At 35.4% G+C, this 23,663-nt stretch overlaps 1 protein-coding gene across 5 annotated transcripts; it reads right to left on the bottom strand.

Moving 5' to 3' along the window:
- Positions 1-10,287: 10,287 nt before the first annotated feature.
- LOC107865540 (perakine reductase) lies at positions 10,288-22,152 on the bottom strand. 5 transcript variants are annotated; one of them, XM_047409165.1, is made up of 8 exons: positions 22,134-22,152; positions 17,011-17,111; positions 14,967-15,137; positions 14,542-14,754; positions 14,277-14,449; positions 13,962-14,058; positions 10,854-11,007; positions 10,288-10,641 (listed from the first exon to the last, which is right to left on the bottom strand). In XM_047409165.1, exons 2-8 carry the CDS (start codon positions 17,068-17,070, stop codon positions 10,466-10,468), a joined length of 1,044 nt encoding a protein of 347 aa, XP_047265121.1. In that variant the 5' UTR covers positions 17,071-17,111; positions 22,134-22,152; the 3' UTR covers positions 10,288-10,465. The 5 variants fall into 5 exon arrangements, with proteins under 5 accessions (XP_047265121.1, XP_047265120.1, XP_047265119.1 ...); XM_047409164.1 differs by lacking the exon at positions 22,134-22,152 and adding an exon at positions 17,711-17,729; XM_047409163.1 differs by lacking the exon at positions 22,134-22,152 and adding an exon at positions 17,565-17,583.
- Between the last annotated feature and the right edge of the window lie 1,511 nt (positions 22,153-23,663).

Here is a 23,663-nt window from a genome sequence, read left to right on the forward strand (position 1 = left end):
GTACAATTTATGTACTAATGTATCGTGCGAATAATACAAGGCTTGATGTAGCCTTTTCGGTTAATTTGTTAGTAAGGTATAGTTCTGCTGCTACTAGGAGACACTATAATGAGATCAAACACATATTACTGTATCTAAAAGGAACTATCGATATGATATTATTTTTGCAGTCTTGATCTTGTTAGTTATGCTGATGTTGGGTACTTATCTGACACACATAAAGCTTGATCTTAAACATGCAATATGTTCACATATGGGAATACTACCATATCTTGAAGATATACAAAATAATCTATCTAGCACTTCATCGAATAATGCTGAGATAATAACTATTCATGAATATTGTTAGAGAAGTGTACTCTTTTTCCTTCACTAGATTTTTTCACTGGGTTTTTTCTAGTAAGGTTTTAACGAGACACATTATCTATCAATTAGACATTCAAGGGAGAGTGTTATAAATATAATACCATATATAGTGAAAGTCTACTTTACCATATATAGTGAATGTCTATTTATGAAAAAATGAGAAACACAAGGTAAGTTTTTTCCTATAAATAAAGAGGGTTTCCTTTATTGTAATTAACCCATCAAGAGAAATAAGAATTACTTTCTCTTCTCTCTCTATTCTTCTTCTACTTTGCTTTACATTTCATAACATATATATATATATATATATTGTTATTTTGTATGTATTCGGGTACAAGAATTTGTATATAAGCAACACAAACTTCAAAGCAAGTTCAAGTTCAAGACAGAACTTATGAAGTTTCTTAACACCTTCAACACTAGATTATGAATAATCTATCTTAAAAGTGTGTTAAAATTCAGAAAAGATGAAACAAAAATTTAGACCAAGTCCCCCGACTTCACGAAGTGTCCTTAAGAAATAATTCCCCTCACTATACCCAATGCTATGGAATCTTCCTCCCAGGATAAAATGGCCTTCAATCCGAACAATAGCGGTACCTCAAATTGTCAGATTCTACGAACTCACTCAAAAGTTTGATTGATCACACAGAATATTTGAAGACAAGAAGAGTTTGTGTTTCAGAATTTTTTTCATGTCTAAACCTATGGATGAAAGCAAGTTTATATAGCCATAACATGCCTCTTCTGAAAAGTGGCAATGGTTCGCTTAAAAAGGTGTAACCTTTCTTGAAAAATCATGTCTATTCGTCCAAACAATGTGTCGCTTTCAAACAGGCATTCCATTTCATGAATCAGTGTATCATTTTACTGAGTGGTTGCATCTTTTTGAAGCATCGGTTCATAACATTGCATTAGTTCAGTTTGAAACAGTGCATCAGTTCAGTTCGAAACACTGCAACAGTTTGCTGTATATATGCATATAAATGGAGGATAAAACACAAAAATTTCTTACGTTTCTGTCATTTTTCCTTTGGTATATTGAGATCAGATTTTGATCAAATAAATTTTGTCCAAAAAGATAGATATCATCGATCGATCATTTGCGAAATCCAAATTCAAATCCAAATCCAAATCCAAATCCGAAGCCGAAGTTGAGCCGAGCGAGCGATGACAACGGCGCGAGGCACCACCTTCTTCTTGCCTCACTATCCATGTGAATAAGTATTATTCATTAAAAACACTCCAAAGTTCTCTTCTCCCACCAATGTGAGAGATTTAGTGAACTTTTCAATTTAGGAGTACACTTTCTAAATTAGTGTCTCCTTCCCTCCACCATTTTTCTCTCCATTTTCTATTTACACATCTTCCATACATATTGAACCCAACAATCCCCCACATGAATGGGGGAAGACTATTTTTCATAAAAGTTTTACGGACAAGTATGTGATCATTAAGCAAAGACTGATTGCATCTGGATAAGTGAGTTTTCCTTTGAACTTTCCGTAGTGAACATACATCGGATACACTCGGTCAATTGATAGATTTGAAATCTTTGAACCGTCGAGCTTTAATGTACACCTAGATAACACATGTCATACAACCAACCTTTTACCATTTATGGTTCTCACAATTTTGTTCATTTCAGCCAAGAACACGTCCCGGTTTCATGAGAGCTTAGAGAATAGACCTTTACTAACATTCTGCTTGAAGCGACTTTCACTTCGCCCTCACTTAGGTGATTTCTAAACATTCAATCCTGTAGATTAAACTATTTGATAAAATCTGACAAATTTAGATAATCATTAAAATGCTTTTCACCACTTTTCACCTTAAGTCTTATCCTTGTTTCCTAAATATTGTCAACATTATAAGAATGTGTTGGATAATTGATAATGTTGAACCTGTCAGACACAGCTTTGTTTGATCTCTTTGAACCTAGTTCTTGGGATCTCCAGTCTGCTAGGTAGAGTTACCGTCATGCTGACTTGTCCTAGACCTTAAACCCATTCCCATAGATGTCCTTTCCACTCCTTCTCTTGATAGGCCTTTTGTAAGTGGATCCGATACATTATCCTTTAACTTTACATAGTCAACAGTGATAATTCCAATAGAGAGAAGTTTCCTAATGGTATTATGTCTCCTTCGTATGTGATGAGATTTACCATTGTACATCGTGCTCCATGCCCTACCTATTGCCGCTTGGCTATCACAGTGTATATATACTAGTGCCACTTGTTTGAGCCAATAAGGAATATCTTCCAAGAAATTTCGGAGGCATTTTGCTTCTTCACTGGCTTTATCCAATGCAATAAATTCAAATTTCATTGTAGAACGAGAAATACAAGTTTGTTTGGATGATTTCCAAGAGATTGCTCCTCCACCGATAGTAAATACATATCCACTCGTGGATTTTCCTTTGTTCGATCCGGTGATCCAATTTGCATCACTATATCCTTCAAGTACCGCATGATGTTTATTATAATGCAAGGCATAGTCTTGAGTGTATTTAAGATACCCCAAAACTCTTTTCATTGCCATCCAATGAGTTTTTTTGGGATTACTTGTGTACCGACTCAATTTACTAATAGCGCATGCTATATCTGGTTATGTACAGTTCATTATATACATTAAACATCCCAATACTCTTGCGTACTCTAATTGTGAGTCACTTTCACTTTCATTCTTTTGAAGTGCAAAGCTCACATTCAAAAAAGTCCTGGCAATACCGAATTTCATATACATGAATTTGTCAAGTACCTTTTTGATATAATGAGACTGTGATAATGCCAACCCTTGTGGAGTTCTATGGATTCTTATAACTAAGATCACATCCGCAACTACAAGGTCTTTTATATCAAACTTGCGTTTGAGCATTTGTTTCTTTGCATTTATTTCTGAAATGTCTCTACTGATAATCAAAATATCATCCACATATAAACAAATAATGACTAGGTGATTCAGAGTGTCTTTAATGTAAACACATTTATCACATTCATTGATTTTGAATCCGTTTGCCTACATGGTTTGGTCAAACTTCGCATGCCATTATTTTGGTGCTTGCTTTAGTCTATACAATGACGTAATAAGTTTACACACCTTGTTTTTCTTTTCTGGAACCACAAAACCGTCAGGCTATTCCATGTAGATTTCTTCCTCCAATTCTCCATTTAAGAAAGTGGTTTTCACATCCATTTGATGGATTTCGAGATCATATACCGCAGCCAAGGCAATTAATATTTGAATCGATGTTATCCTTGTTACTGGCGAGTATGTATAGAAGTAATCAAGACCTTCTTTTTGTTTGAAGACTTTTACTACAAGTCTTGCTTTGTATTTGTCAATAGTACCATCCGTTTTCATCTTTCTTTTGAAGATCCATTTAGAACCTAAAGGTTTATTTTCGGGAGAAAGGTCAACCAATTCCTATGTATGGTTGCTTAAGATTGAATCAATCTCATTATTGACTGTCTCTTTCCAAAAGGATGAGTCCAAAGATGCCATCGCTTTCTTAAATGTTTGAGGCTTATTTTCTAAGAGAAATATTACAAAATTCGATCCAAATAAAGTAGACGTTCTTTGACGTGTACTACATCTTGGATTTTCTTCATTATGTACGTTCTTACTTGGTTCATCTTGAGGTCTTTTAGACCCCCAACTAGACTGTTTATGTCTAGTTTTATACGGATAAATGTTTTCAAAGAATTCAGCATTGTCTGATTCAATTACCGCATTTTCATTAATATCTGAATGTTCGGATTTATGAACCAAAAATCAACATGCTTTACAACTTTTAGCATATCCTATGATCACACAGTCCATCGTCTTAGGTCCTATCTTAACCCCTTTAGGCATAGGAATTTGGACCTTTGCTAGACAACCTCACACTTTGAAATATTTCAAGTTGGATTTCCTTTCTTTTCTTTTTTCATAAGGAATTGATTGTGTCTTACTATGGGGAGCTCTGTTGAGTATACAATTGGCTGTAAGGATATCCTCCCCCCATAAGTTTTGCGGTAAATCAGAACTTATAAGTAAGGCATTCATCATTTCCTTTAAAGTTCAGTTTTCCCCTTCGGCAATTCTATAAGATTGAGGTGAATACGGGGCCATAGTTTGATGGACGATTCCATTCTCTACACATATTTTGGCGAAGGTAGATTCATATTCTCCACCCCTATCACTTTTTATTATTTTTATCTTTTTCTCTAACTGATTTTCTACTTCAGTTTTGTATTGTCTAAACGCATCTATTACTTCATCCTTACTATTTAGCAAATAGACACAACAATATATAGTGCAATCGTTAATAAAAGTTATGAAATACTTTTTCCCACCACGTGATGGTGTTAACTTCATATCACAAATATCAGTGTGTACTAAGTCTAAGGGATTGAAATTCCTTTCAACAGACTTATAAGGATGCTTTGCATAGTTTGATTCCACACACGTTTGACACTTTGATTTATTGCACTCAAAGTTTGGCAAAACTTCTAAGTTAATTAGTTTTCGTAATATTTTATAATTAACATGGCCTAAACGTTCATTCCATAAATAATAAGACTCAAGCAAATAAGAAGAGTTTGAGCTTTTATTTATTTCAACATCATTACATTCATCTTATAAAGGCCTTCGGTGAGATAGTCTTTTCCTACATACACTTCTCCTTTGCTAATTACAATCTTTTCAAAAACGGTTACACATTTGAATCCATTCTTGTCTAGAAGTAAAACAGAAATTAAATTTCTACGTAACTCCGAAACATACAAGACATTGTTAAGTGTCAAGACCTTTCCTGAAGTCATTTTCAAGCATATTTTTCCTGTTCCTTCAACCTTAACAGTAGTGGAGTTAGCCATGTAGATCATTTCTTCTACTTGAGCTAGAGCAAATGGTGAAAAGAACTCTTTGTTGGCACATACATGGCGGGTGGCACCAGAATCCATCCACCATTCACGAGAATTCCCCACCAAGTTGCATTCTGAGAACATAGCACACAAATCATTTATTCTTTGTTGGATTCAATCATATTTTCTTGATCTTTTTTCTTGCCTTTCTTTGGGGCACATAAATCTGTGGACTTGTGGACAATCATGCCACAATTGAAGCATTTTCCCTTGAATTTTTTCTTGGGTTGATGGCTTTCTTGTTTAGCTTTCTTCCTTTTCTTAGAATTATTTTGCTCATCTTCTACAATATGTGCTCTATTAATTGTAGAATTCCCTTTTGACCTTCTCTCGACAGCCTTAATATCCTTTTCAATACGTAGTCAGGCAATAAGATCTTTGACAGTCATCTCCTTGCATTTGAGCTTCAAGTAGTTTTTGAAGTCTTTCCATATATGTGGTAGCTTCTCAATGATCGTTGCTACTTGAAATGCATCATTCACAATCAAACCTACAAAACAATTTATGTGAGTACTAAGAACATTTTCAATTTGTTCAACTAAGGTATTTTTCAAAGATATACCTTCTGCTAGGAGATCCTGAATGATTACTTGCTATTCCTGCACTTCAGAGACAACCGATTTGCCATCCATCATTTTAAAGTCCAAAACCTTGCAACAAAGAATTATTTAACTCCCTCATCGTTTGTCTTGTATTTTCATTCTAGTGCCCCCACAATTCCTTCGATGTCTTAGTTTCACTGTAAACATTGTAGAGGTCATCTTGGAGACCACTCATTATATAATTCCTGCAAAGAAAGTCCGAGTGCTTCCAAGCCTCTACAATCATGAAATGCTCTTTGTCCGAGGTTCCCTCGGCACCTCAGGAGCATCCTCATTAGTGAACTTTTAAAGGCATAGTGATGTGAGGTAGAAGAACATCTTCTGCGGCCATCGCTTAAAGTCAATGCCCGCAAATTTTTCAGGCTTCTCCGGAGCTGCCATTGGTTGTGGAGCATTTGCTCGACTTGTTGAGGCAAAACTAGTTGCCCCCACAGTCGTAGTCGCATCTTGCATTTGACTTTCGTTAGTCATTTTTTTGTCACCACAAGACAATAATATTTAGTATTTTCAAAATACTACTTATAAAGTTAAGCAACTTTAAACTTTTCTTCTTGTTTCTAGTTAACAATGAAGTTTTTATGATTTTCAATTGTCAACCAGTGAATTTTAAACTTGTGATGAAGATTTTATGTCTTTTAATCACTAGTTAAATTCAAATGGAGTAGAAAGCTTAAAGCTTTAAACTCCAAAAATAAGTAATACAGATTCTGAAAATATTCCTTAAGATTGTTATTTTGTATGTATTCGGGTACAAGAATCTGTATATAAGCAACACGAACTTCAAAGTAAGTTGAAGTTCAAGACAAGAACTTATGAAGTTTCTTAACACCTTCAACACTAAATTATGAATAATCTATCTTAGAAGTGTGTTAATATTCAGAAAAAGATGAAATAGAAATTTAGACCAAGTCCCCCGACTTCACGGAGTGTCCTTAAGGAATAATTTTCCTCACTGTAGCCAATGTTATGGAATCTTCCTCCCAGGATAAAATGGCCTTCAATCCGAACAATAGCGGTACCTCAAATTATTGGATTCTATGAGCTCACTCAAAAGTTTAATTGATCACATAGAATATTTGAAGACAAGAAGAGTTTGGGTTTCAGAATTTTTTTCATGTCTAAACCTGTGGATGAAAGCAGGTTTATATAGCCATAACATGCCCCTTCTGAAAAGTGGCAATGGTTCACTTAAAAAGGTGTAAGCTTTCCTGAAAAATCATGTCTATTCGTCCAAACAGTGTCTTTTCCGAACAGGCATGCCATTTCATGAATCAGTGTATCATTTTACTGAGTGGTTGTATCTTTCTGAAGCATCAGTTCATAACATTGCATCAGTTCAGTTTGAAATAGTACATCAGTTCAGTTTGAAACACAGCAACAGTTCGTTGTATACATGCATATAAATGGAGGATAAAACACAGAAAAATTTCCTGCATTTCTATCATTTTTCCTTTGGTATATTCGGATCAGATTTTGATCAAATAAATTTTATCCAAAAAGATAGATCTCATCGATCGATCATTTTCCAAATCCAAATCCAAATTCGAAGCCGAAACCGAGCTGAGCGAGCGACTACGATGGTGCGAGGCACCGCCTTGTTCTTGCCTCACTATCCATGTGGAGTAAGTATTATTTATTAAAAACACTCCAATGTTCTCTTCTCCCACCAATGTGGGAGATTTAGTGAACTTTTCAATTCGGGAGTACACTTTCTAAATTAGGGTCTCCTTCCCTCCACCATTTTTCTATCCATTTTCCATTCAGACTTCTTCCATACATATTGAACCCAACAATCCCTCACATGAATGGGGAATGACTATTTTTTGTAAAAGTTTTTCAGACAAGTATGTGATCATCAAGCGAAGACTGATTGCATTTGGATAAATGAGTTTTCCTTTGAACTTTCCGTAGTGAACATGCATCGGATGCACTCGGTCAATCGGTAGATTTGATATCTTTGAACCATCTAGCTTTAATGTACACCTAGACAACACATGTCATACAATCAACCTTTTACCGTTTATGGTTCTCATGGTTTTGTTCTTTTCAGCCATGAACACATCCCAATTTAATGAGAGCTTAGAGAATAGTCCTTTAGTAACATTCTTCTTGAAGCGGCTTCCACTTCACCCTCACTTAGGTGATTTCTAAAAGTTCAATCCTATAGATTAAACTATTTGATCAAATCTGACAAATTTAGATTATCATTAAAATGCTTTTCACCACTTTTCACCTTAAGTCTTATCTTTGTTTCCTAAATATTGTCAACATCATAAGAATGTGTTGGATAATTGATAATGTTGAACCTGTCAGACACAACTTTGTTTGATCTCTTTGAACCTAGTTCTTGGGATCTCCAGTCTGCTAGGTAGAGTTACCGCTATGCTGACTTGTCCTAGACCTTAAACCCACTCCCTTAGATGTCCTTTCCACTCCTTCTCTTGATAGTCCTTTTGTAAGTGGATCCGACACATTATCCTTTGACTTTAAATAGTCAACAGTGATAATTCCAGTAGAGAGAAGTTTCCTAATGGTACTATGTCTCCGTCGTATGTGATGAGATTTACCATTGTACATCATGCTCCATGCCCTACCTATTGCCGCTTGGCTATCATAGTGTATACATACTAGTGCCACTGGTTTGGGAAAATAAGGAATATCTTCCAAAAAATTCCAGAGCTATTCTGCTTCTTTACCGGCTTTATCCAATGCGATAAATTCAGATTCCATTGTAGAGCGAGCAATACAAGTCCGTTTGGATGATTTTCAAGAGATTGCTCCTCCACCGATAGTAAATACATATTCACTTGTGGATTTTACTTCGTTCGATCCGTTGATCCAATTTGCATCACTCTATCTTTCAAGTACTGCAGAATATTTATTATAATGTAAGGCATAATCTTGAGTGTATTTAAGATACCCTAAAAATCTTTTCATTGCCATTCAATGAGTTTTGTTGGGATTACTTGTGTGCCGACTCAATTTACTAATAGTGCATGCTATATCTGGTCGTGTATAGTTCATTATATACATTAAACATCCCAATACTCTTGCGTACTCCAATTGTGAGTCACTTTCACCTTCATTTTTTCAAAGTGCAAAGCTCACATCCAAAGGAGTCTTGGCAATACCGAATTCTATATACATGAATTTGTCAAGTACCTTTTTGATATAATGAGACTGTGATGATGCCAACCCTTATGGATTTCTATGGATTCTTATACCTAAGATTACATCCGTAACTCCAAGGTCTTTCATATCAAACTTGCTTTCTAGCATTCGTTTTGTACCATTTATGTTTGAAATGTCTCTACTGATGATCAACATATCATCCACATATAAACAAATAATGACTTGGTGATTTGAAGTGTATTTAATGTAAACACATTTATCATATTCGTTTATTTTGAATCTGTTTGCCAACATGGTTTGGTCAAACTTCGCATGCCATTATTTTGGTGCTTGCTTTAGTCCATACAATGACTTAATAAGTTTACACACCTTGTTTTCCTTTCCTGGAACCACAAAACCATCAGGCTGTTCCATGCATATTTCTTCCTCCAATTCTCCATTTAGGAAAGCAGTTTTCATATCCATTTGATGAATTTCAAGACCATATACCGCAACCAAGGCAATTAACATTCGAATCAATGTTATCCTTGTTACTGGCGACTATGTATTAAAGTAATCAAGACCTTCTTTTTGTTTGAAGCCTTTTACTACAAGTCTTGCCTTTTATTTGTCAATAGTACCATCCTGATTTATTCACCAAGTCTTCTCCAATTGCAATTTTGAAGAAGATGATGCACAAAATCAGGATGTAAAGGTTCATTGATGTTCTCATCAGGGGGAGAAAATGCGCGTTGTACTCTTTTTCTCTTTTAAGGTTTTGTCCCACTGGGTTTTCCTTGTAGGGTTTTTAATGAGGTAGTCGAAATGCATATTAGTACAGATGTGTACTCTTTTTACTTCCCTAGGTTTTTTTCCCTACTGTTTTTTTTAGTAAGGTTTTAACGAGACACATTATCTACCAATTAGACATTCAAGGGGAGTGTTATAAATATATTTACATTATAGTGAATGTCTATCAAGAATATAGATAAGATCTAATAAGATATATCAAGATCTAATTGATATCTATTAGGATTTGAAGTATCTGTTTTTAATCAGAAAGTAGAAGTAATTTTTTCCTATAAATAGAAGACTTCCTTCTGTCAAGTACCGAAAAAAGAATACCTCAAGAGAAATAAAGAATTATTCTTTCTTCTCTCTATTTATTCTTGTTCTTGCTTTTATATTTTATAAGCCTATTAAAAATTTTAAGGACTCAAAATTGAGGTCTAAAAACAAATGTGCCTTAACTTGAGCAACCCTGCCCTTAAAGGAATGTCTCTATACTAGTAAAGGATAGCTTTAGCTTGGACAATATTACATTAAAAAATGACAATATATACAATCAAAAAGGTATAACAACATATGGGCAATAATAATAGAAGAGCTCCTCTTATGCAAAAAGAGAGAGGCGATTTAGTTTTTGAAGCTAAGAAATGGTGATTAGTTCCATAATGATTTCTCACCATCGGGATGTTACTACTTTAATGGTGTATTAGCTACACGATACATGTACTTAGACAACACTTCGAGCTCTCTTTCTCCAGATACTTCACTAACGGGGATGACATCCGCGATTTCCTTCAAGTCTTCTGGCGTAAGCTTCACTGCTACAGACTGAATGTTGGCGATTAGATTCTTAATCTTTGTTGTTCCTGCAACATATTGGAAGTATGATTAGAAATGCTGGACCTTTTTTAGAAAATGTCCAAGCTTAAATGACATATTGTACTTAACAAATGAAGACCGATGATCAAGAATCGAACAGTATAATGACTACATCTCGAGTAGAGGAATTAAATTAACTGATAGAAAATGTTGTTTGAATTGTATAAACTTTTGTGAATAGAGAAGGCATATATTATACCAGGTATCGGAACCACGTCATCTCCCTGATGCAGAAGCCACGCTAATGCTAGTTGAGGAGGTGTACAACCATGCTTTGCTGCTAAGTTAGCAAATCTAGCGTAAAGAACTTTGTTATTCTCCAAATTCTCTCCAGTAAACCTTGGATGCACACCCTAACACAATAGAAATTGTAAGAAACCAGATTCGCAGTATTGCAAATCATACTTACCAAAACCCTGTTGCATATGACATAAATTTTATCCATGAAGGAAAGTGATACAAGTATGATCATGATCATGACACTTCTGAGTATTTTTGAAGACTAGTCACTAAAGGGCTCTTTTGTCATTTCTCTATTATTTGTGATGTTGTATATTATTTCCTTAGTTTATGTTTGAGATTGTAAGAACACTCCTTGTGTGAGAGAGAGCTCCAAAACCGAAATTAGGACATAGCATAAGGGTGGATTCTCTTGTGTGTTGCAAAGCTTGATACCTTGGTGCTTGAGAGGTGGACGCCCTATTGTGTCATTGTAAGAGTTAGGTGCGTGTTGAGTGTGGTGTTAAGGGTCCAAGAGTTACCATTCTTGGGTTCTTAAGATTACAACTTCATTGTGTCTAACTATCTATCTCTGTTTCTTGTTCTGGTTTCGGGTTTCCCTTGTATTGTTGTAAAACCCGTAGGTTCTAGTTGTTGTAGCCTTGTTGTTCTTCATTGTATTGTGCTAATATAACTTGTTGGTTGGCTGTTTTGAGGTGTTAACACTCGTTGTTCTCTCTATTCTTGTTATAAGTAGCGAATCTGAGAGTGGTCACCAAAATAGTCTCGGGTTTCCTCAACTTGTGGACTATTTTGGTGTATGTTTTCTTGTGTTCTTGGTCATCCTTGTATCAGAAAGGAAGTGAGATTAGGCATAAATTTTATCCATGAAGGAAAGGAAGTGAGATTAGGCAAGATTTTAGTGTCTACATGCAAACAATTTAGATACCCGGACTTGATCTTCCCAAAGAATGACATGCAGATGAATATTTAACAGACAAAACAACGACAGATATGGAGTACCTAAATAGATGCTTTACTAGTCTGAAACATAATAGAAAGTACAAATTTCATCCTAACTAAGATGGAAGTGACTCATTTAAGCTATGCTGACTGTTAGAGGTGATTTCGACTCTCTTAATGCTTAAAGTGTCTGCTTTGATCAGTTTTCATTAGCATCTGGGCTGAAAGCTATCATATGCAGGAAGGATTCAACTGGTCCAAGCTGTTTTATTTAGTATTCAATCTTATTGGTCCCAATTGTTTCTGTTGCCTAACAAAGTGGTGAAGGCTATAGAGGATTATTGTAGAAGTAATGTCTAGTTAGGGACAATACCATCACCAAAAGAGCAAAAATTGCTTGGGACAGAATGTGCACATCAAAGTCCGTTGGTGAATTTAATGTTTTCAACCTACAAATCTGGAACAAAGCAGCTATAGCAAAAATGTATTGTGAAATCACTCACAAACAAGATAGGTTGTGGCTAAGATGGATACATCCATACTAAATCAAAACTTTAAGCTCAAAATCTTCAATACATGGCTATCCCAAAACAGGCATGTTGGATAACAAGGAAAATTAGGAAAGCTGGGAGCAGACTCAGCATATAGTCACTAATCTTAAAGGGATAATCAGATCAATCTATTCGAAGCTGCTTGTAGAGGGTGTTAAGGTACCATGCAAATGCCTTATATTTAGCTATGCTGCATGAACCAAAGCTATATTCACGATGTGGCTGCAACTTCATGCAAAGTTATTAACAAAAGATAGATTACTACACTGGGGGTAGATGTGAATGCCAACTGTTTTCTTTGGCAAAAGGAACTGGAAACAAGAGAACACCTATTTGCTCAGTGTGTTTTCATAATGGTCAAAATGATATATGCAGAAATAATACATGTTGTATGGATAGAAAGAAATCAGAGGGTGTTCAAACAGAAGTGGACAGTGGTTCTTAGCTGAACCGTAATTCTGATTCAGGTGATTTATATAGAGTTAATAACCTAAAAGAAAATAATAGATTAGATGGTAGACTGAAGGAGTTCTAGTGAAGTACGATGCCGTATGAAGATGCATAGTCAAAATGATAACAAGACCAATAATATTATATGAGTGTGAATGCTAAGCTTTTAACTTCCAACATGGTAACATATGTAGTTGAAATTATGTTAAGATAGATGTGAAAAAAAGAAAGACCGGGAAAAAATAAAATTATAGAAAACTAGAAATAATCGCTTTTGCCTGAGGAAGCAAAAACAAGAGGAAGTCTATCGAGATGGTTTGATTATGTAAGCCTCCATATGTACCGGTGTGTAGGTGAGACACTATAATGATAGAAGGTGATTAAAGTAATCAGAATAAAGAGGACACATACTTGTCTGAAGAAACAATTAGTTATTGAAATGAAGTCTGAATGAAGGGGGAATGAATATAGAAGATTTATGTAGTTGTCCTAGCCTAAGTGGACCCAGTTAACCGGTCCTTGTGCTGGTTGGGAGCTAGCAAACATCCCACCGAATTAGTGATCAAGGTACTCGCAAGTTGTCCGTACACTATGTCATTAAAAAAACTAGTTTAGCATTGAGGAGTAATTCATTCTTCATTCCGAGAACTGTACAAAGAACTAAGTCATCTTAGACTATGTTAGCTAGAATAAGGAATATGTGACATAGAGTGGTAGGCTTGCACTCTCTTATCGTCAACTCTTCAAACTCTTGTAGATCTATTACATACTACTATAACTATTATCAAACAGGAGAAAGAAACAGTGACTACTTCATTCATGGGAAATAAATCTTAGAGGCACTTTGAGATACCTAAAATAGACTAGGGGAAATAGGTGTTTCTTTTTCTTTCCTTTCAGTACACAAAGGGAATTCTTTTCTTGTCCAATACAAAATTGAATATAAGAAAAACTTTCCGGGAAAAACAAAAGAAAATTTTTATTTTCTGGCTACGGATTTATGAAACCTCACTAGTTTGAAGTTGAAAAATAGATTTCATGCAAATTGCACAATGAGCTTTTGGTTATAACCTAAGGAGGGGGGGGGGGGGGAGGACAGATCAGAAACTACTGCAATTACTTACCATCAGACTTTCTGCCGGCAAGCTTTCTGTGATTGCCTTCCCACCAAAGAACCCATGGCCAAGGGGGCTGTATGCGACAATCCCAATGCCCAATTCTCTGTATTAAGGACACAGGAAAAAGATATTAGACAAGATATTAGACAATTCTTGAAGTTCTTTCTGCTATGTACAGATATCTTAATGAGTAACCAGGTCAAAGACTCTAGAACAATCGTGTCATCGAGGAAAAAGAAATTGTGGTTGCACGTGCAACAATGTCGGTCATTGAAGCGATCTTAATCTTAGAGTATGGAAAGTCATCATATTCGAGCATACCTACAAAGGGGAATTACATCTTCTTCTATCTCACGAGTCCAAAGAGAATACTCCATTTGTACAGCAGTGACAGGATGAATAGCATGCGCTCTCTTAATTGAGTCCACATTGGCTTCAGATAAGCCAATGTATCTTATCTTTCCCTCCTCTACTAGCTTCTTGAGTTCCCCCATCTTTTTCCTCATTAAATTGATTCAAGAAAATCAAGTTTGTGTAAACATATTTATCACCATAGGCAAGAACATGGATAAAATTGGATACTTACAGTTTCCTCTATAGGCACAGATGTGTCTATCCGGTGCTGATAATACAGATCGATGTAATCCACATCAAGCCGCTTGAGGCTTTCTTCACAGCATTGCCGCACATATTGTGGAGTGCCTTTGACTTGATACTGCAAGTCATGGAGGTCCCCGGAAACTATACACCCAAATTTGGTCGCCAATTGGACTTGCTCACGAGGAAGCTGCTTCAATACCTGGTTATCCCAAAATGATCATTTATCAAAACAAAATCATTACTTATATGATAGTTTACAAGAAGATACGGGTCCAAGCAATACTGAGTGATTATATGAATCTAAATCTTCAAACAACGATGATAATTTGATTGATACAAAAATATTGACAGGACACTGATCCGAAATGCATTACACCCTAATGCTGTTTATTTTCATCAATAAGTACATACCTTTCCTACCATTATCTCATTGTGCCCCTCATAGCCATATATGTTTGCTGTGTCAAAGAATGTGATGCCTTTGTTGAATGCTTCCTTTAAGATTTCGCATCCGGCTTCATGTGAGAGAGGAGCATTATATATGCCAGAAAGTCCTCCACAACCAAACCCGAGTTTTGAGACCTGGAAAAAGATTAATTAATGATTTAAAAGCTTCTAGCATAACCTTTGCCTTTTCTTTTCACATCAAATCTCTTAAGCGGTTCCATATCTCAGAGGTTCACAATCCGATCAATGGGTTTTAGTCTCTCAACTAAGTGAAATGTTGGAGAGTGATAAGGGATAATCAAGGAAAATAATAGTGAGATAATTGGCCATACACAACATAACTATTACCGTAGGCGAAAATGCGGAGCCAAATGCAAAGAAGGGATTCAATTGTAAATAGGTTAAAGGTAACTCGTTTTGAGCATATATACAATTCTGGATCCCTTAGCATAACAGAAATACGTGTTTGAATCCCAGGTGAGGCATTTCCGAATTTTGTTTGAATCCCCTAGTTAGAAATCCTGGCTCCAGTATTGCGAGTACTCAAGGGACTAATCATTGGATAAAAACACACTTAAACTGTCACTTTTTCGCGAGTATCGTAACTCAACTATCTATTATTCTCTTTATTTACTTAAACTATCACTCTATTTATATTACAACACGCCTCAATGCTGAGTTGACATAATATTTATTTTCAATCGACCAACAAACACGTGTTGCCTAACTCAACATCGAGGTGTGGTTTAATACAAAGGAAGTGATAGTTGAGGTATGAAGCTCGCGAAAAAGTAATAGCTTTAAAAGTAGGAAAATAGAATAATGTATAATTAGGTGTGGAACTCGTGAAAAAATGATAGTTTAGGTGCGTTTGTTTTAATCATTAACTCAAGGATAAAAGTACCAACATGGGTTGTGGTGTAGTGGTGGGACTACTCCTCCCTTAACCAGAGGTCTCGGGTTCGAGCCCTGGGTATGAAGAAAATCTTATTGGGAGCGCCACCCACAGAATGGGCTCTGCAATGCGCGATCCGGATTAATCGGGGTGTGGGTACCGAACACCGGGTGGGAAACAAAAAAAAATCAAGGATAAAAGTATAAAACTAAAGATTAAACTCAATTTGACAGCAGAATCAATTTTGACTCTTTTCTCCTCTAAAGCAACAGTCCTAAACATCTATTGCTATACAGAAAGATTACATTTCCAATTTTAAATTCAAAACAGGTGGAATGAAGAACTGGTTAGATGAAAATACAGTTAAAATTTCGAAACTCAAACTTCTAAACTTTGACCGTGAATTCAGATATACAAGCTTAAAGATTTTTACAATAAAATTTACATATTTGAAAACACCCTAAAAATTAGTACTAAATTCTACTAAAAAAAATAAAAAACTTGATTGACTTTCAAAATTGTTACTACTCCCTTCATTCCATTTTACGTGACACAATTTTCTTTTAGTCCGTTTCATAAAGAATGTCACCTTGCTAAATTAACTTCAGAATTATCCTTTTACCTGAAATGATTGACAACCACATAAATTTTCAAAGATCATTCTAAATAACAAATTTCAAAAATTTTTCTTTTATTCTTGCCATGCTAAATCAAAGGTGATACATAAAATGAGATGGAGGGACTAATATTTTTCTTTTCTCCACTGAATTCACTGATCAGTAATTGCAGATAAATTATCAAAACTACTACTGGTGCGAAAAAAAAAAACTCAAAAAATAAATGGAAATTGAAATCATGATTAAAATGTTACTCTCTTCGTTTCAAAACTTTGAGTTAGTACAAAGTTTAAGAAAATAAAGAATACTTTTAAATTTTGTGACCTTAAATTAAAATTGTGTCAAATGTATGAAAATGTCCTTTAATCTTGTGTCCTAAACATGTAATGTGAAAAGTTGAAATTAAACAATTATCAAAAAAAAAAATCATTCGTTTATAAACAGACTAAAAATAAAGTAGCTCATTCTTTTTGAAACGAAGGAAATAGTAATTTACCTGAAGGCCTCGGGTACCTAATTTAACTCTTGGAATTTGGATTTGTGTGTTATGCTCCATTTTTTGTGCAGACTGCTAAATTCCACCACCAAATGCTTATACTTAATAAAAGAATAGAAGGAAAAAAAGGTTAAGTAATAATTTATAATAATTGGACATGTATCATATGTTATAAAGAGTTAAGTGGTCAGTATCGTTTGGTACCACGTATAAGTAATTTAATGAATAAATTATTTTGAGATAAAATAAAAGATCACTTAAATTGAGGGATTATTCATGGTGGAATAACTTATCCCATCATTTTTTTCATGGAATAACTTATTCCATATACATGGTGGGATAAGTTATCCTGAATAACTAATCCCGATATTAATTATCCCGAAATATCAATTTTCCAACCAAACGAGGAGCTTTTTCATGCTAGTGATTGATTGCTATGTCCCAGCCACTATGTTTTTGGTACCAAATATTGGATAAATCCTGAATAACTATAAAAATATTTATGGCAAAATAATAGGTAAAATAAATGAAGATAATGATATCAAGATTTTTACATGGAAATCCAATGAGGGAAAAATTACGGATCAAAAGGAGTAACTGATATCTCTGTAGTAAGGAATTTTACACTGTAATCACAAGTACAATACTCAAAGTGACTACTACACATTCAAAAGAAATCTCTTTTTTTGATTTTGTTTACCTCAGTACAATATCGCTCACACTTTATTTTTTCTCACAGACTAAACTCTCTGTGATGCCTCACTCAATTTTTCTTTCTCTCTTTTGTTGGTGTGTCTACCAAATAAGCTCAAGAGCTCTTTTATAGGCAAAAATCTGTCCACAAAACTCAATGAAAGGGCGTATTTTTCTTGACTTTCCTAACCAAGAAAGGCCAATTTAACCACTCTTATGTTAGCCTATGGCCTTTGCAACCCATTAGGAGAAAGTTGAAACATGGGATGGATCTTACAAATCTCCCCCTCCAGTCCTATGCATCTGAATGAGGTATTTCCAGAGAGTTCATGCCGACTGGTTCTTTGCACAATTTAAACTTGTCTTTTAGCACCACCTTTATCAGCATATCCACGGGATTTTCACTGGTGTGAATCTTCTTGACATAGAATGATTCGTTCTCCAATTGTTCACGAATCCAATGGTATCTCACATCAATGTGTTTTGTTCTTGCATGGTACATGGAGTTCTTGCTCAAGTCTATTGCACTTTGACTGTCACAATAGAAAACATACTCCATCTGATGCAATCCAAGTTCTTGAAGGGACCGCTTGAGCCATATCATCTCCTTTCCAGCTTCAGTAATTGCAATGTACTCAGCTTCAATTGTAGATAGTACGACGCACTTTTGTAGCTTCGACTGCCATGATATAGCTCCACCTGAAGATGTAAACAAAAATCCAGTAGTAGATTTTTTATTTTCAAGGTCATCCATCATATCAACATTTGTATAGTCCTTCAAGATTGGATCATATCCTCCAAAACACAAACAGTCTCCCGAGGTTCCTCTTAGGTACCTCAATATCCATTTGATTGCTTCCAGTGCTCCTTTCCTGGATTTTTAAGAAACCTGCTGACAACATCAACTGCATGAGCAATATCGGGTCTGATATACACCATTGCATACATTAAACTTCCGACAACGAAGGAGTATGGAACTTTAGCGATAGCGATGCTCTCTTTTTACTCTTTCATTGTAGGGTACATTTTCCTGCTCAATTTCATATGACCAGCAAGGGGTGTGTTAACAGCCTTAGCATTCTTCATGTTGAAGCGCTCCAGTACACGTTCAATGTACTTATCTTGTGACAATTAAAGCTTCCTTTCATCTCTGAGATGAGTAATCCTCATGCCCAAAATCTGCTTAGCATGACCCAAGTCTTTCATAGCAAAGGACTTGCGTAACTGTTTTTTCAACTCCTCAATTCTGGAAGCATTCTTGTCCACAATTAACATATCATCCACATGTAGCAAGAGGATGATAAAATCGTCATCAGAAAACCTTTGTGCAAATACACAGTGATCTGAAGAAGTCTTCTTGTAGCCTTGCTCCCCCATGACAAATTCAAACTTCTGATACCACTGCTTAGGAGCTTGCTTCACGCCATAAAGACTCTTCCTAAGTTTGCACATATAGTTTTATTTACCTTTCATCTTGAAGCCCTCAGATTGTTCCATATAAATCTCCTTTTCGAGGTCACCGTGAAGAAAAATTGTCTTCACATCTATCTTCTCAATCTCCAAATCAAGACTAGCAGCTAAACCAAGAACTGTACGATAGAGGTCATTTTTACAACAGGAGAAAATATTTCATCAAAGTCGATACCCTTCCTTTGACCAAATCCTTTGACAAACAATATGGCTTTGTATCTGGGTTTTAAGCTGTGTTCTTCAAATTTTACTTTGAACACCCACTTATTCTTCAAAGCTCTCATATCCTTAGGCAATTTCACCAACTCATAGATGTGGTTCTCATGCAGAGATTTCATCTCATCTTGCATGGCTTCAATCCATTGATCCTTATGTTTATCTTCAATGGTCTCCTCATAACATTCAGGTTCTCCCCCGTCCATGAGTAACACATACTTATTAGAATAACGAGAAGAAGGAATGTGCTATCTTATAGACCTTCTTAGTGGAGAATTTGGCTCATCTACGACTTCTTAAACTGGAGCCTCATCAACAACAACATCTTTGTCATTATCAACATTAACATGTTGATTTTGAACCTTTTTCTAGGCGTCAATATGGTTATCTAGCCCACCAATATTATGCATACTTGTATGAGGAAATTGATCAAGACTAACCACACTATTAGAATTTGCAGATTCTGATTTCTCCGTTTTATCAATATCTTTAATGGTTTGATTCTCCGTGAGACAACATCATGACTTCTTACAAGCTTCTTTTCAAGTGGATCATACAACTGTAACCAAACTCATCAAGGCCATAACTAATGAAGATGCATTTTCTTGCCTTGGTATATAACTTTGACCTCTCATCTTTGGGCACATGTACAAAAACTTTGAAACCAAATACTCTCAAGTGGTCATAGGAAACATCCTTCCCATACCAAACTTTATTTGGCACCTCACTTTGCAAAGCAACTACAGGAGGTAGATTTACAACATGTGTAGAGGTCAATAAAGTCTCACCCTAAAAGGAGTTCGGCAACTTTACTTTAGAAAGCAAACATCTGACTCTTTCCATCAAGGTCCTGTTCATTCTTTCCGTCAAACCATTAAGTTGAGGCGTTTTAGGAGGAGTCTTCTGGTGTCTGATACCTTGCTGCTTGCAGTATTCGTCAAACAGTCCACAACATTCACCACCGTTATCACTACAAATGCACTTCAGCTTCTTCCCTATTTCTTTTTCAACAGAAGCCTGAAACTGTTTAAAGACACCCAACACTTGGTATTTCGTCTTCAAGACATATACCTAGAGTTTTCTTGAGTAATCATATATAAAAGTGACAAAGTAAAGTGCACCACCCAAAGTCCTTGTCTTCATTGGACCACATAAATCTGAATGCACCAGCTCAAGCAACTCTGTCTTTCTTGAAGGAGGATGAGACTTGAAAGAAACTCTATTTTGTTTTAAAGCCAAGCGGTGCTCATACTTTTCTAATTTAGCACTTTCGAAAATCTGACAATAATTTCTTCTTGGTCAGAACATTAAGTCATTTCTCGCTAATGTGGCTAAGCCTCTTGTGCCATAATATTGAAGAGCTAGCGCTTTTAACTGTATTCACCATGTTAGCACAAGTAGAAGCCTTAGTCCAGTACAGACCACAACGTTTGTCTCCACGAGCAACAACCAAAGAACCCTTAATGAGTTTCCATTTTCTACCACCATTGGTACTAACATATCCCTTATCATCTAGCACGCCAACAAAAATCAAGTGTAAGCGAACATCGGGTGCATGCTTTACATTGTTTAAAACTAGTTTAGATCCAGTACTAGTTTTTAAAAAAATTGTACCAATACCAACCACCTTAGAAACAGTCTCATTGCTCATACTCAAGGTTCCAAAGTCACCTGGAGTATAAGATGAGAAAAAAATTCTTTCTTGATGTCACATGAGATGCAGCACCAGAATCCACAACCCAACTTGACTCATCACAAGCAACATTTATTAAATTTGCATCAAGGATAGTAACAAAATCTTTGATGGTAACGGTGGCAATGCAATTTTCATTGTCGTCTTCTTTATTTTTCTCCTTACCTCTTTTCTCCTTCTTCAACTTCCAGCAAAATTTCTTTGTATGCCATTTTAAACCATAATGGTGGCACTCAAAATTTTTAGATTTGCCTCTAGATTTTCTTCTATGGTGTTCATTATTTTGAGTACTACGATTCTCGCTTCTCCCCCTAGCGCCAGTCACTAGGACATCAGACGAAGAGGAATTTTGAGACTTTCGTCTCATCTCTTCATTAAGAACGCTGTTTTTGGCAAAATTCATAGAGATCACGCCATCAGGAGAAGAATTTGATAAAGAAGTTCTAAATATTTCCCATGAGTCTGGTAAGGAACCAAGTAGAAACAAACCTTGAATTTCTTCATCAAACTTAATGTTCATAGCAAATAACTGGTTCATAATTCCTTGAAAGTTGTTCAGGTGATCTATCATCAGAGAACCATCATGATATTTTATCCTCAACATTTGTTTTATCAAGAATGTTTTATTATTCTTGGTCTTTCGAACATACAAACTTTCAAGATGCTCCTATAGGGATCGAGCATATGTCTTCCCAGAATTATGGTTCAGCACATTATCGTTAAACCACTGCCTGATAAAATTGTAAACCTGTCTGTGCATCAGGTTTCACTCTTCATCGATTTTATTTTCAAATTTTTAAGTGTCAAAGACCGGCTGATAAAAATTCTTGACATAGAGCAGATCTTTCATTTTTCCTTCCAAATGAAATAATTAACGCCATTTAAATTAATCATTCTACTTGTGTTTGGTTCCATTGTTTATCAAAAAATACAGATATTGCATACCGTGGCTCTGATACCAGTTTGTTGGGTAAACCCAGAATAACAACAAAAGTATTTATGGAAAAATAATAGATAAAATAAATGAAGATAATGACACAAAGATTTTTACGTGGAAACCCAATGAGAAAAAAACCACGGGCCAAGAGGAGCAACTGATATCTCTGTAGTAAGGAATTTTACACCGTAGTCACAAGTACAATACTCAAAGTGACTACTACACACTCAAAAGAAATCTCTCTTTTAATTTTTTTTCACCTCACTACAATATCGCTCACACTCTCTATTTTTTCTCGCAGACTAAACTCTCTGTGCTGCCTCACTCTATTTTTTTTCCCTCTTTTGTTGGTATGTCTTCCAAATGAGCTCAAGAGCTCCTTTTATAGGCAAAAATCTGCCCACAAAACTCAATGAAAGGGCATACTTTTCTTGACTTTCCTAACCAAGAAATGCCTAGGCAAATTGGCCAAAGGTCAATTTGCCAAAGGCCAATTTGACCACTCTAATGTTAGCCTATGACCTTTGCAACCAATTAGGAGAAAGTTGAAACATGAGATGGATCCTACACCAAATGCTAATGAGGTACTTATACGAAGTTTTACTACGATTTTTAGTTTGAATATAGTTTTGTTCAGATTTTGTAAAAATATTTTGAATTATTAGTTATTTATACAATTTTTTGACGTAAATTTTTAAATTTATTTGAAAATATTTAAAGAATTTATACTTGCATGTGTTTTGACCCTCGTACATAAATACCTTTACCCAAATTAAAATAGAGGAGTACCATATTTGGGTAGCATTACGTTTAGTTGCTATATATAAAACTTAGCACATCAAATCCTTGCATATAATATTTACTAGCAACCAAACGACCCCTAAATTTTTAGTTGTGCTATTCATTTAATGTGTTTGTACGTTCACTATTAAGAAATAACTATTTTTTCAATGAAATTTTTCACCGAAAATTATTCTGTGGTTATTATTTTTTACAGATATTTTGATTGAATCAGTAAGAAACAAAATAGTAATATAAAAATTAGTTAGCTTTCCAGTGTTTCAGTGAAAATATGTTTTTTATTATGTATTTTCTCAGTGAGCTGATTTAGCAAAAAATGAACGAAAAATCATGTTTTATTGCATAAATTTTTCATTGAATGTCGTAGGTGAAACCTAGATTTCTAGTGGTGGTCGAATAATTTCTTGAGATGTTGGAATTTCTTTTTTGATAGGTTTTTACAAATGTTTTTGAAACGATTCTTGTGCAATGGTGTCGCTCATGTTACCATCTTTTGCAACAAAATGAAGAGTAAATACATAATTACCCCACTGATGTTGGCCGAGATTTTCAAAAAGACACCTAAACTTTGAATTCGACCCATTACCCCACGATTCTTACTTAATCCATTGCAAACACATCATTTTTCACTAAATCTCAGTCACAACAACGAGAGTGAAATACACGCGCCAATCAGGTGCTGCCACGTATCAAGTATGTTTAATTTATATTTTTTTTATTTTTTAGTAAAAATTTACTTTTTATTTAATTTAACACCCCACCCCACCCCATCCAGCAACTCCCCCCAGCAGCTCTCCTCCACTCCCCACCCCCATTCAGCACCCCCACCCCCCATCCAACACC

Source organism: Capsicum annuum, chromosome 3 (genome assembly GCF_002878395.1).
Source record: "Capsicum annuum cultivar UCD-10X-F1 chromosome 3, UCD10Xv1.1, whole genome shotgun sequence".
NCBI lineage: Eukaryota > Viridiplantae > Streptophyta > Magnoliopsida > Solanales > Solanaceae > Capsicum > Capsicum annuum.

What these genes read in the sequence shown, in the direction of transcription:
- LOC107865540 (XM_047409165.1), bottom strand. Translation starts at nt 17,070, where the DNA reads ATGGAGCATAACACACAAATCCAAATTCCAAGAGTTAAATTAGGTACC. An exon ending in TAGGTACCCGAGGCCTTCAG is followed by an intron (nt 15,138 to 17,010) that starts GTAAATTACTAT and finishes ATCTTTTTCCAG; the next exon opens with GTCTCAAAACTCGGGTTTGG. An exon ending in GATGTAATTCCCCTTTGTAG is followed by an intron (nt 14,059 to 14,276) that starts GTATGCTCGAAT and finishes TCCTTAATACAG; the next exon opens with AGAATTGGGCATTGGGATTG.